Source organism: Triticum aestivum, chromosome 2D (genome assembly GCF_018294505.1).
Source record: "Triticum aestivum cultivar Chinese Spring chromosome 2D, IWGSC CS RefSeq v2.1, whole genome shotgun sequence".
Taxonomy (NCBI): Eukaryota; Viridiplantae; Streptophyta; class Magnoliopsida; order Poales; family Poaceae; genus Triticum; species Triticum aestivum.
This window is the reverse complement of record NC_057799.1, coordinates 431,463,420-431,477,673: the sequence shown is the minus strand read 5'-3', so window position 1 is coordinate 431,477,673 and position 14,254 is coordinate 431,463,420. Positions and strand designations below refer to the sequence as shown.

General features: G+C 52.4%; 1 protein-coding gene across 1 annotated transcript; it reads left to right on the top strand.

The window, feature by feature from the left end:
* Nucleotides 1–12,765: 12,765 nt before the first annotated feature.
* LOC123049512 (putative protein TPRXL) lies at nucleotides 12,766–13,674 on the top strand. The gene is made up of 3 exons (XM_044472419.1): nucleotides 12,766–12,812; nucleotides 12,955–13,248; nucleotides 13,328–13,674. The coding sequence occupies exons 2-3, from the start codon at nucleotides 12,961–12,963 to the stop codon at nucleotides 13,631–13,633; spliced, it is 594 nt and encodes a 197-aa protein (XP_044328354.1). The 5' UTR covers nucleotides 12,766–12,812; nucleotides 12,955–12,960; the 3' UTR covers nucleotides 13,634–13,674.
* The last annotated feature ends 580 nt before the right edge of the window (nucleotides 13,675–14,254 follow it).

The window sequence follows — 14,254 nt, the reverse complement described above, 5'->3', positions numbered from 1 at the left end:
ACAACAAGGTAGCAAGTGGTAAAAGTGAGCGTAAATGGCATTGCAATGCTAGGAAACAAGGCCTAGGGTTCATACTTTCACTAGTGCAAGTTCTCTCAACAATAACATAATTGGATCATATAACTATCCCTCAACATGCAACAAAGAGTCACTCCAAAGTCACTAACAGCGGAGAACAAACGAAGAGATTATGGTAGGGTACGAAACCACCTCCAAGTTAGTCTTTCCAATCAATCCGTTGGGCTATTCCTATAAGTGTCACAAACAGCCCTAGAGTTCGTACTAGAATAACACCTTAAGACACAAATCAACCAAAACCCTAATGTCACCTAGATACTCCAATGTCACCTAAAGTATCCGTGGGTATGATTATACGATATGCATCACACAATCTCAGATTCATCTATTCAACCAACACATAGAACCTCAAAGAGTGCCCCAAAGTTTCTACCGGAGAATCAAGACGAAAACGTGTGCCAACCCCTATGCATAGGTTCATGGGCGGAACCCGCAAGTCGATCACCAAAACATACATTAAGTGAATCACGTGATATCCCATTGTCACCACAGATACGCACGGCAAGACATACATCAAGTGTTCTCAAATCATTAAAGACTCAATCCGATAAGATAACTTCAAAGGGAAAACTCAATCCATTACAAGAGAGTAGAGGGGGAGAAGCAACATAAGATCCAACTATAATAGCAAAGCTCGCGATACATCAAGATCGTGCCAAATCAAGAACATGAGAGAGAGAGAGAGATCAAACACATAGCTACTGGTACATACCCTCAGCCCCGAGGGTGAACTACTCCCTCCTCGTCATGGAGAGCGCCGGGATGATGAAGATGGCCACCGGTGAGGGTTCCCCCCTCCGGCAGGGTGCCGGAACAGGGTCCCGATTGGTTTTTGGTGGCTACAGAGGCTTGCGGCGGCGGAACTCCCGATCTATTTTGTTCCCCGATGGTTTTTAGGGTATATTGGTATATATAGGAGGAAGAAATACGTTAGGGGAGCCACGAGGGGCCCACGAGGGTGGAGGGCGCGCCCAGGGGGTGGGCGCGCCCCCCTGCCTCGTGCCTTCCTCGTTGCTTTCTTATCGTGGACTCCAAGTCTCCCGGGTTGCTTTCCTTCCAAAAATAACTTCTCCAGAAGGTTTCATTCCGTTTCGACTCCGTTTGATATTCCTTTTCTTCAAAACACTAAAATAAGGGAAAAAACAGGAACTGGCACTGGGCTCTGGTCAATAGGTTAGTCCCAAAAGTAGTATAAAAGTGCATAGTAAAGCCCATAAAACATCCAAGATGGATAATATAATAGCATGAATACTTCATAAATTATAGATACGTTGGAGACGTATCAACGGGGTCCGCCCTTGCGACGAGCTGGACTACATGCTTTAACGTGTAGTGCCTGAGCTTCTTCAAAGCAAAGATTAGGGCCAAGCACAACTTCTCTATAGCAGAGTAGTTTCGCTCAGCCCCCACCATGGTGCGGCTCAAGTAATAACACGCCACCTCCTTCCCTTCGTCATTGTTTTGGGCGAACAAAGCGCCTATCGAAGTAGGCTGCGCTGCAATGTATAGAATGAGTGGGCGCCCCTTCACGGGAGCTGCCAAAGACAGGTGGATTAAGGAGGTACCTTTTGATTTCATAAAATCAGCGTTGGCATCCTTCATCCCACACGAACGGAGCTCCTTTCTTCATGAGGCTCGAGAAGGGTTGGATGCGTCCGGAGAGGTTGGAGATGAAACGCCTGATGTATGCTAGCTTCTCTTGCAATGACCTCAACTCTTTGAGATCTTGAGGCGGCGGCATGTCGAGGATGGCCTTGATCTTCTTAGGCTCGATCTCTATGCCTCGGTGATGAACAACAAATCCGAGGAAGAGGCCTGACTGAACAGCAAAGGCACACTTCATCGGGTTCATCTTGAGTTGATGTTGACGTAGCCGCTCGAAGACAACTCAAAAATCCTCCTGGTGATGTTTGCGATCCTTGGTTTTGACTACCATGTCATCAACATAGCATTCCACTGAATGATGTAAAAAATCACCAAGAACGCATGTCATGGCACGCTGGTACGTTGCGCCAGCATTCTTCAGCCCAAACGGCATGACGGTGTAGTAGAAGTTACCCTTCGGGGTCCTGAAAGTGGTGTCGATGGCGTCATCGGGGTCCATCTTGATATGGTTGTAGCCTGATGAACCATCCATGAAGGAAAGTGCGCCATGGCCTGTAGTGGAGTCGATGATGATCTCTGGGATTGGGAGAGGAAAGTCATCCTTTGGGCAGGCCCGATTGAGGTCGCGGAAATCCTGGCAGATTCGTATCTGCCCATTCTTCTTCTCCACCGGGACAATATTGGTGAGCCATCATGGATACTTCGTCTCCTTGATGAAACCTGCAGCGATTAACTTGTCAACCTCTGCGATGACATCATCTTCAAGTTCTGGACGTAACCACCGTGGTTGCTGCTTGATGGGACGGAACCGTGGGTCAATTGCCAACTTGTGCCTGGCAACACGAGGGTCCAAACCTGGCATCTCCTTGTAACTCCAGGCGAAACAGTCTCGGTACTCCATCAAGAAGCTTCGGTAGTCCTCTCGCTCCTCTTCCATCAGCGTGGCGCTAACAAAAGTGGGGCGTGGGTCGTCCTCCGTTCCAAGGTTGACTTGGACAAGATCGTCGATGGTGGGCTGCCCTCCGTCTTCTAACTCCTGTGGTGCTGATATAGAGCTAAGTTCCTCAGCGTCACTTGGCTCACTGTTGGCAGAGTGTTGTTGATGAGGGACGGAGGACAAAGTGTCAGACTCATCGCTTGATGAGATGGACATGGCGTGGCAGTTGACTCGTGTTCCGACACCGAGCTCCTCCTCTTCATCGGCAGGGACATCGTAGGTACAGCATTCCATCGCATCGTGTATCGGATCGCCAAGGATGCATGTCATGGCATGCTGGTATGTTGCACCTGCATTCTTCAACCCAAAAGGCATGCCATTGTTGTAGAAGTCTCCTTCTGGCATCGGTCGCCCTTTATCTTCTGGTTCTTGCGGTGCTGGCGTGGAGCTGAGCTTCCCCTCATCGCCGGGGGCGTCGGGGTTGTTGTAGCCAAGCCCAAAATTTGGTTGAGCTTTGCCTTTTTTGCTTGATGAGGTCTTCCGCTTGTCTCCACCATTCCTCGCATATGGCAGGTGGTGGAGGCATCCTGTTGTTCCGCCCTAGAGTGATCCCGACCTTCTCCAATAAGCGAACCATCTTGGGCTCCACCTTCATTGTCGATAGTACCTCCTCTAGGTCACTGCAAGTTTCGGGAAATTCAAATACAAAATCACATTGTTTTACCTGCGGGACTTTGTAGAAAATGGTCTGGACTCTAGATCCAGACACACTGGGGATTGGCCAAACCTCCAATGGGGAAGTCACTGAGACAAAGAGCGACGGGGGCTGTACGCCTTGAGCTTCCCTTGCGACTTCCTCCACCTCTTTCATTCTTCTTCTATCGGCTATTGGTACGGGCGTAGGCTCTTCCCTCCGGGGGTTGCGTGCCCGTAGCGTGATGGGTGGTGGTGCATCATTGCCGCCTGTTAGCATCCTGGAGCCTTCCTGGGCACTTGCAGAGCTTCCAAGTGTTAAACAAATGGGCTCTCGGCGCGCCAAAGTTGATGAAGAAGTGGTAGCCTCTTGAGAAATTGTTGTGGCCGACCTCAGCGTGATTGGTGTTGACGTCAGGAACCTTGCCTTCAACAATAATGGGGTCACTGGACCAGGCATAGAAAATACTGTTCCACATGATGTCGAAGTAGAGCTCCCTACCTGCAATTGGGAAGAGGGGCTATAGTCATACCGCGCAGATGAAGATGACCGCCTACGGACTTGGCTCCTGTGGCTCCGAGTGGAGGAGCCCTTTGCATCGGCAGGTGAGCTCGTCATGATGGGGAGCTTCATCTCGGCTACTGGCCCAAAACTTGGTTTGGTCAAGAGATCCACCAGAGGTGTTGTGCGCCTCAACTGCTGGTCGCTGTCTACAACGGGGAAGTAGTACTTCACATCTGCATGGTGAGACTCCTGCACAGTATAAGGAGATATGTTGCCGATGATGCGCTTTTCTGTGCCACTGGCGTCGAGGAACTTCAGGCATTGATGGAGGGTGGATGGAACGACGCGGTACTTGTGGATCCACGGTCTTCCTAGAAGGGCGGAGTAGGAGGTATTCGCCTCGATGACGAAGAACCGCACCTTTAAGCTAAAAGTTGACATCTGGATCTTCAATGTAATGGCACCTAGCGTAGGCTTCCCTTGGTTGTCGAAGCCGCAGATCATCACGTCTGTAGCCTCCAAGTCGTCCACCGTAAAACCTGCCCGCACGAAACTCCGAAGAGGGAGAATGTTCACGGCAGACCCTGGGTCTATGAGGATCCTGCGAAGATGTGCAACACCAATATTACCTTCCACATACAGTGGCCGGTTGTGGTCACCATCATCTATGAGCTTATCCTCCTCGTCGAACGTGATCTCGTTCACGAACAAGGGGCTGGAGCAAAGACGGTGTTTCGCCATGGACACCTCATAGAGTTCCGGAGCTTGGAGTTCCTTGATAAGGGCTTCGCGAAGGTCAGGCACCATCATGAGCGCATCATGCACACTCAAAAGTGCAGGGATCCGCTTGAGGTGGGCGATGATGTTGTAGTCGACGTCACATGCCTTCATCTTCTCTTGGCCTTGGTGTTCAGATTCCTCCACCTGCAAAGGCGCCTCCTTTGGGGCGATTGGTTTCTGCACCCTTGTCGGCTTGATCTTTAGTGGTTCAGGTAGGACTTTGCCCCCACGCAGGTTCATGTTCACCTCTTCCAATGGCACTTCCTTTGTCGCCTCTTCGGCGTGGAGGACCACCTGCTCTTCAGGAGTAAACACATCTTCGGAAGGGGTGTCACTGTAGTCATGGATGACGTTGCAACTCTCTATGCTTGGTGATTGGGATGAGCTGGCTCCTTCTTGAACTTGCTCCCCCTCCTTTGCCGGTGCTTGCCCCTAGTCGGGTGGCAAGAACTGCGCCAAGGTTGGTAGCACACGCCCCCGTCGAGGAAAAGCCTCATCCCCCTCTGACATAGGGACAAATCTTGGCGGAGGCCGGCGCTCACTTGGATCAAACCGCATTAGAATTCTTGGGGGAACACGTTCTGGCAAAACCGGGCGAGGATGTCGGGGTGGAATCCTCCTTGCGTACAACCTTCGGCGCACTGTCCTCCAAGGCTCCTCCTCGGGAATGGTTGGGGTCACTTGCGGCCGAAAGGGAGATTCCTGCGTCCTGGAGAGGACGAGGTTGGATAGCCGGTCTTCGACTTGGGACAGTGGCACCCATGTTTCTTCAAGCTCCGTGTCTTCACTTGGCGGAGACGGTAACTTCATGCTCACCATGTTTACTGCATGGTAATCTGGGTTGATAGCTTCTGGGTCGAGGTTGATCCTCCTCTCATTAATGGCTCTTTGGAGCCATTCTTTGAATGCGACACAATCTTTAATGACATGTCCCACATACCTGTGATATGGGCAAAATAAAGGATTATCTGTCATCCTCACCTGATCAGGCCTCCGAGGCTCTGGTAAGTTCAAGGCTCGATGCTCCATGAACTGGTCGAACATGTCCTTGACGAGCTCCCGACGGAAGACGTACTGCTTCTTGAGGAGTTCCTGCATCGATGGGCGTTGCCTCCCTCTGGCTTGTTCGCCCCTTGCACCCAAGATGGGCACATGGCCTTGCGGTGCAGACGAGAAGACCTTGGTGGTGTTTGTTTCGGCTGGTGCCTTCGCCCTCCTACCGTTGTTGATTTGCTTGAACGTCGAGGCGAAGCGCTTGCCTGGATCAAATGCTATGGCATTTTTATAGAGCTCCATTATCTGCGGTGATTTCTCAAACTCAAGCTTCGTGGCCGCTACCGCCGTGCTGAGGGCGCTAAAGTTCTGGGCTCACGCCGAGAGACTTCAAGTAACCAATGTTGCTGCATCTCGTGGACACACATCTCAATGGCATCTTCGAGGTGCATCTCCCTGGCGAGACGCACATAACTGTTGCGGAAGCGGATGATGTAGTCATCTATGGACTCATCTCGTCGTTGTCGGACTTGCGCCAGCTCAACAACGGAGAAGTCTTTCTTCATGGCGACGAAGTGCTTCTTGAAAACCTCCTTCATGGCCGCCCAACTCCCAATGGACCCAACTGGTAAATGGCTGTACCAATGGAAGGCGGGCCTGGTTAACGACCCTGAAAATTGGCGAAGGAGAAGTGATGGGCTGTTTGCCGTGTCGCCGCATGCCGCCTCGAAGTATGCCAGGTGCTCCCTTGCATCACCGGTTCCATCAAATTGACGGAACTTTGGTGGGTGCCACCCTGCGGGATACACCATCATGTCATGCCATGCCTCGTAAGGCTTCTCCAGCTCACTCTCGGAGGTGCGAGGGGCTTGATCTATTGCCATTTGCTTCAACTTCTTGTCCACCATATCCCCGACCATGTCGTGGTACTCCTTCAGCATAACCGCGCGTGGTACTGCATTGGCAGAACCAGCAGGGCTAACCCAAGGCCGAGCTTGTGTGTTGGGGTCGTGTTGAGGCACATCATTTAAGGGCACCCTAGCAGGAGGGCCCACCTGGAGTTCCTCCTCTTGTGGATCCACCACTCGTTGCAGGACGCCTTGTGGAGGAACGCCTTGGTTGTTCATCATGAGCTCAATGAACTGGTCAAGCTTTGACGCTAACAGGTCAATCGTCTGGCGCTGGCTTCTGACCTCTTCTTCTAGAGACACTTCTTCTGGTGCTACTTTGTTTACAGCACTTCGACCCTGGGTGCTATCAACGGGTGACTTGGCAGCAGGATCTTGATCCACAAGGCTATCACCATGATTCACCATGCGAACGGGCGCGGTGTGGAGGTCTTCATCACCTCCCTCGTAATCTGACAAAACCGATGAAGCTAGTTCATGGTAACGAGGGGAGTGTGGGCGACTCTCCAACGATGGCGAGGAAGATGAGTCGGAGAAGCCTTCTTCATCATCAAGGATGTCTTGGCGTTCTCCATCTCCGGGAAACCCATCCGTCACGCCTTGACGGGCGATGGATTTTAAACTTGTATTGGCCCCTGGCCGGTTTGCAACTTGTCGTCGTCCTTCAAGGTCTTGAGGAAGCCTTGATGTAATGTTGGTGTAGTGACGCTTGTATATATCTTCATTCTGTGAAGTGTTCCCTCCACCTAATGAGCCTTTCCTTGTTGTCACAGGAAGACATGTGGCCCTGGATCTTGCAGCTTCTTGCGACGTTGATGAGCTTGTCTTGGTATCCCCCTCCGCACCCCTGAGCCATGCATTTACATGGCCAAGGCGCGGTAGGAAGGTCCTCTGGAAGTCAACCTTTGGGTTCGGCACAATCTCTTCTTCGGAAGGATAGTCAAACTCCTCGGTGATGGCGGGAGGTCGCCATACATTACTTGACCCTTCACTTGGCTGCACTCCAAGAGTACCGCACAAGGCAAGGTTCTTCTCAGTTGATTCCTTCGCTTTTCAGCCTCCTGCTGAGCTTGAGCTTCTCCATCTTGGTCCATCCTTTCAGAGGGAACAAGAGGAAGCTCCGTCGGAAGTATTATGTCTGGTGGGAGGGCAGCGTTGGCTACACCCTCAGAAGCTACTTCGTTGTTGGAGGAGAACGTAAGCTTGGCTTCTTCGACGCCTTCCATCGGTGTGGCCGCCGGTGCTGGCATCTTCTGATTCTCTAGTGGGGGTGCTGCTGCAGTCGCCTTCACCTGTTCATCATTCGTCTGGGGAAGGGATGAGGAAGGAACCACCTTGTTCCCCTCCTCAGTACTTCTAGTGGAGGTCTTGTGTGGTTTCGGCGCCAACCAGCTAAGCAGGTAGCTATACCGCTCATGTCGCTCCAAGTCCGGGGAGATGCGGGATTTTATCCTGTCATTTTCTTGAACAACCCCACCATCGGGTCGTAAACGTACCTGAGTGTGTCAAAGGACTAAGTCCTCAAGCTCTTTATAAAGAACATGGCGGTTTCTCCGACGCTTCTCGTGCTTGCGCTGGTTCTCCGTTGGAAAGATACCATCCCTTTGTACCGGTGGCGTGTGTAGGAGTTCTGGTGCAGGGCGCCTCATGGATGATGAAGTCCTGTCTGTCATCGCGTGCAGCTGTGGCCGATCTCCCCGCCTAGGAGGCGACGAAGGTCGTGGTAGAAGTGTTGATAGCAAAGGTTCCCGTGGTTGCCACTGTTGAGTAGGCCGAGGGTCCCTCTCATTGTCTTGATGTCCCCGCCTGGGAGGTGACGAAGGTTGTGGTGGAAGTGTTGGCCGCAAAGGTTCCTGTGGTTGCCATTGTTGAGTGGGCCGGGGGTCCCTCTCATCGTCTTGATGTCTTGACCATTGGTTCCAACGTGGAGGCATGTTGGGATATCTCCGTTGTGGGAAGTGTCGAGTTGGTGAAAGTTGTCGCCGAGGCGCCAAAGTCTGGCGCTCATGTTGAGGACGATGGCTTGCGGCTTGACGCCTCATCCTTCCTGCAGTTTGAGTCGACGATGCACTTGGCACCGCTGGGTCTTGTAGCCTCCTCTGGATATTGTTCATCTCCTCCTGGAGTTGGCGAAATTCTCGCCGTAGGTCGTCGTCTCGTGGCGCGGGTGCTTCGTGCCGAAGGGTGGAAAACCTATCGTTGTTGGGGAGAGACCTTCCGTCGACCGCCGAGTTGTGGAGACACGGTGCCCATGCACCCGTTCGAGTGTCACCAATGTTGAAGGACACAGTAGGGCCTGGTAGAACGGGCTCTTTGCGTGAGCGCCGCTTCCAGAACTCCTTCATGATGGCGCGTCTCACCATCTCCTTGACCTCGCATGGCTCGTATGCCCAATCATCAGGGAACAAGTCATACGGAGGGGTTAAGGTGCTTCGGTAAGTGAACACCTTGTCAGCAAGGTCCATGGCGCCGAGGGACCAATCCTCCTCCGGCACCGTGCTCTGAGCGATGCGGGAAGCTATCTGTTGGTGGAGTAATTGTACCTTGCGGTACTTCCTCCTGTAGTTGCGTAGGGGATGAGGGCTATCCGACAAACGAGCGTTGGCCATGAGCCTACGCAGGTTATGGGACATGGCCTCCAAACCCTCGAGAAGCTCTACCTCCGTGCGCCGCGGAGTTGGTTTCAATGGCTCTGAGTGCGTAGTCTCGGTAGGGGTGTGGAGGGACACTGCACTAGCCCGCCTGTTGGCGGCTCTGGTGCAGAGGCGTTGAGCTGCCTTCACATCTCCTTTCATATCCGCCCTTGTCGATTCCTTCAACAGGACGCGCGCCTCAAGGATTAGCTCGCGACGCTCCTTCTTCATCTTGGCAGCCTCCCGCCTTAGTGCCTTCTTCGACTGCACAATTTGAAAGTGCGCAGGATCCTGGGCTTGATGGATGTAGACCTTCTCGCCAAGCTCGATGATGACCATGGGCGGCATCGATCCAAACCGGATCATTACCGGCTCCGAGTTGCTTCCACGGGAGATTCCACCTGCATGAAAGGGATCTTGATGAGCGGAAACCCTCGCCGTCGCCTTGTTATGCAGCATGTTGTGCAGGTTGGGAGACGAGCAAAGATGATTCAGACGACCACAGCGTAGCGAAGATGCGAGGAGAACCACGTCCCATCGGGCGTGCCAATTTGTTTGACACGAGAAAAATCTTATGGCACTCCGGGAGAAGGGAAGAGAAGGAGTATGTATTTCTCTCATGCGCCGGGGAAAAAGAAAAAAATGCGGGCGTGCCAGTGTACCGTAGTACACAAAGAAAAGTGATACAGGAAACAAGTATTTCATTTATCTCTTTGGATGAAAAAAATTACAAGATCTCATAAAATATGGTTGCGCTCCGTGGCCTACTAGCGCGGCCTGCTTGACTATGGCGATGTGCGGTCTCCTGGTTCCCGGGGCCTCGAAAAGCTCCTGGTTAATTACTCCCGCGGGTTGCTCCGCGAGATACTTCCGATTAAGCCATGTGGTCGTCTTCGTCGTCTTCGCTTCGCGTTCTCCATGCATGATGATGATGGTGTGTGTGTGTAGTGTGGGCAGCGGCAAAGCCCGTGTCCTCGTCGGTACACGTGCCGCTCAAAACATGGCTTTGTGCTGGCCACGTTCGCCCTTGCTGTCGTGTCTCGTCGGTCTTGACAACGTTGATATAGTTGGTGTTGAAGTTGCATGGGTCCTGCTCAGCTCGGACTTCTTGGCGATGTAGCGGCTTCGTCGGGTATGCAAGGGGTTGCCTCACGGGAGTATTCTTATGGAGACAGGTGTCGGTGTAAAACCAACGCTCGCTCGTATCAGCAATGCCGATGTGGTTGGCGCCTCGTATCGGTTGGACGCCATGTTTACGGCGGTCCTCCAAGACAAGGATACCGCCTCACGGGGCCACCGGGAGTTAGTGTTAGTGAAGTTACGTCGCCTCCTCGCCATCACGCCTCGTCTTCATGGGCTTCGTGTCGCAAATAGCACCATGTAGTGGTAAGGGTTGGTGAAGCCCCGCCATTGCGTAGCGCCATCTTATTCGCATCGTGGGCTCCGTGTTGCGGGCAGCACCGAGGGCGTGTGTCATCTTCATGGCTCCGAGTCGCGGGCTCCATCTTGACGAGGTAGACATTGGTGGTGTCCTCCTTGTGAGCTCCACACCACGATCCTCCGCGGTACCGGGTTGATGTTGGCGATGGGCGTCGTCTTGGCGAGCTCCGCACCGCCATCCACCGCGGCACGGTAGCGGCATCCTTGCCAGCTCCACCCCTCCGTCCTCCATGGCACCGGTTCGGTGATATTGGCGTTGGTGTCGTCTTGGCGAGCTCCGCGCCGCTATCCACCGCCGAACGGCGGGGCCATCGTTGCGAGCCTCCACGCCTTTGTCCTCCATGGCACCGACATGATGAAGAATAAGACAGGCGTCGTCCTAGCGAGCTCCGTCTCGCCTTCCTCCGCAGCACACGGCGGAATCCCTGCGAGCTCCACGCCTCTGGGCTCCAGCTTGACGAAGTAGACATCGGCGGCATCCCCAACGGGTGCCACGCCTCCGTCCTGTAGTTCCAGCATGATGAAGTGGATTGCCGGCGTCCTTCTTGCGAGCTCCCCGTCATGATCCTTGCGGCACCGGGTTGATGATGTTGAGAATGGTATCATCTTGGCAAACTCCGTGGCGCCATCCACCGCGGCACGACGGCGGCATTCTTCCGAGCCTCCATGCCTTCATCCTACATGGTGCCGGCTTGATGAAGTTGACACTGGCGTCGTCTTGGCGAACTCCGCGCGATACACTGCGGCACGGCGGCGGCATCCTCCGCGGCACACGGCAGAATCCCTGCGAGCTCCGCGCCTCCGGGGCTCCAACTTGACGAAGTAGATGTCGTCGGCCTCATCACCAAGGGCGGCCACCACAAAGGAGGCCAACGGGCTGCGCGCCGGCAGCCCCATCGACACGCCATCGTCTTCCACGCCTTGGTGAAGTCCGGGAGTAGCCTCGTCGTCTTGGTTAGCTTGATGAAGATGATGATAACGCCAACGAAGTGCTGCATGATCGCGAGCTCCACCGCGCCACCACGTGCCGTGCATGCATGAAATAATAAAGGATGAAGGAGTGATTAGATAATAACTTTACCGTTCGGGAAGATCGACTTGATGTTCATGTTGCTGCCGAGGCGCCTGCTTCTTGTATGGATGATCGTCAGTGTTGTTGTGACGAGATGTCGAGGCTGATCTCTCTTCTCTCCTTCTACTTCTTCTTGCTGCGTGAGTTCGGGGACCGTGGTGGCTGGATGTGGTTGATGGATTTGTGGATGTGTTTCTGCGTGGGTTTGTTGTGCACGTGATGGCGGTGACCGTGGTGGCTGGGTGTCTCCTCGGTGGGTTCCCTTGGCTCCTGTATTTATAGGCCGGGAGAGCCGGGGTCTTAGGGAGAACCGACGCACAGCCTAGCCCTTAAGGTTTCCTTTCCTAATTCTTCTTGACGCACAAGCCAACTCCAAGTATGGAAAATAAGCTGATACGGTCATGTATATGCCTTTGAATGATGATCTTCTCCTCTCTTTCCAATTTAAAGCTTGCCAATTGATTGAACTCTTTCCAATTTTTTTATTGCACCTCGTCCTGGTTGACCGACTGCTTGATCTCACAAGCCTGCAAAACAAAACCAAAGAAAAGGAAACGTACCTGATCGGGAGTAGGGTTCGAAGTTTACTTGCCAACTTCTGAGCTCGTACGTGCGTGCCAAAACACGATTATATCCCAAATATGTAGTATACTTAAGCTCGCAGATATTTGGATATATACTCGTGCGAGCTTGCCGGCGGACATACGAGTATAAATACATACACCGACGTACCTTCATGCATGTACATGAACATCTTTTTTTTGCATTGAATGTACATGAACATCTAAATAGCAAGTGCTTGAATCTCACGTACATGACCACCACGTGCATGACTCTCCCTTTGCCTCCTTTTCTTTAGTACATGTATTTGGGTACATATACGCGCGAGCTTGCCGGCCGGCCGAGTACCCGAATACGTATAAGTATTGTACATGCATCAAGCTTTCTTACGTGCTCCAATGCTCTATGCAAGGCAAGCCTCTTGTCAAATCCAAATCTTTTTTTTGTTCTACCGTGTCCGAACAGAGTTCGTGTACGGGCCTTGCCATATGAGCGCCATGTAAGATGCTATAAAGATGGGACCCTGGGTAGCGTTACTTCTCAAATCCATGGTCAAGAAGCACAGCAGACAAGTTCTTCCATCGTCCAGGGTCAAGAAACACAGCAGGTAACAAAAAAGACAAAGGCAAAGTTTCTTTTCTTCTCATCGAATTTGAAACGCCTTGACTCTGCATGCATGTTCTGCCCATATGTGTATACGTTCACTCTTTTTTTTGACTTGGTATTGGTTGTTTTTCCTGTATCATCAGAAGAACATGGGACACAACGAGAAGCCCAAGAAATCCCGGGGAAGTCGAGAGGCCGATGACTCGAGTAGCACTAGGAACGGAAAAAGCAGCTTGATGCCTCCCCCACCGCCACCAAGCAAGTCGAGAAGTAGCTCTAATGGCGTGGAGTACACGCGTTTGACATCTCCATTGCCGAGTGCTCCGCACAGCACGACGCCACAGACTACGCGCCACCAACCCAGCCGCAACTCCAAGAATTCTGACAAGACAGTCATCTCCCTTGATGCTGACGCTCCGCCACTAGGGCACCTGGAGGTAAAGAAAATAGCAAAGAAGCAGAGCTTGCATGAATATATTTTTTCCTTACCCCTACGTGTATCCTGTATGCATGCAGGACAAACTTGACGACGTGTTGCCGCACGTGCCTATGAGCCGCGCCATGGAGCAACTCTTAGACCAGGTGATGGAAAACATGGACCAAGATGAGCCGGCCACCAAATTCGCACCTCCGGCCAAGTCTAGTTCATTGGCAAAGCACACGCCCCCGGCAACGAGTGATCCAACTGCGAATTCTTCAACTGTGGCGGGGAGCGATCTCATCGTAAAACCCGCCTCCCTGGTGACAAAGCCCGCTTCTTTAACCACATCAACATGCACCCCCCGAAGTGGACAAAAAGCGGTCATCAGGAGCTATCAATGACAAGGATATTGGGGTAACTGCAAAGAAACCAAGGCCATCTGCTTGTTGTACGTGTATAGTACCCCCACCACCTTGCATGAATTTTTTTTAGATGCTTTCTTGACTCTTTCCTTTTTTTGTCGATTTTTTAGATGTCTCCAGCAAAACAACTAATCTAGAAGACTTTTATTCTCCTGAGGCAAAGGAACTCCGGGAACAAATTGAGCAACACCAGGATATCCTTGCTGGGGAAAACACTCTGCTTGAGAAGCTCAAAGTCCCTCCAACTAATAACATCTCAACGCCAAGCCTTGCTCTCCCGCCCGGAATAGCAGCAAAGTACATCTCAATAGGACTCAAATATATGCAAGAGGTGCTAAGGGAGCAGCCGATCAATGAGGAGCTAACCATAAAGAGAATAGAGTCTGTGATAAGTATGTGGAAGATCCCGTATGCGAACGAGGTCCCGCCAGACCTCGAGATTCTGATTCGCCACCTTGAAACAGTGGTGGCTCGTCTGGGCGGAAAAGGTGGTCTTGCCACTTCCCACACATCGGTACCCGCGCCGGCGCAAGTGTCATCTCTGCTGGAGAAACTCGATGCAGCTCATGCGGGGATCACTGAAGGACTTCGCCGCCTCGA

Coding starts and splice junctions, on each gene's coding strand:
- LOC123049512 (XM_044472419.1), top strand. CDS start 12,961: ATGGGACACAACGAGAAGCCCAAGAAATCCCGGGGAAGTCGAGAGGCC. Junction 13,249..13,327: donor CGCCACTAGGGCACCTGGAG/GTAAAGAAAATA, acceptor GTATGCATGCAG/GACAAACTTGACGACGTGTT.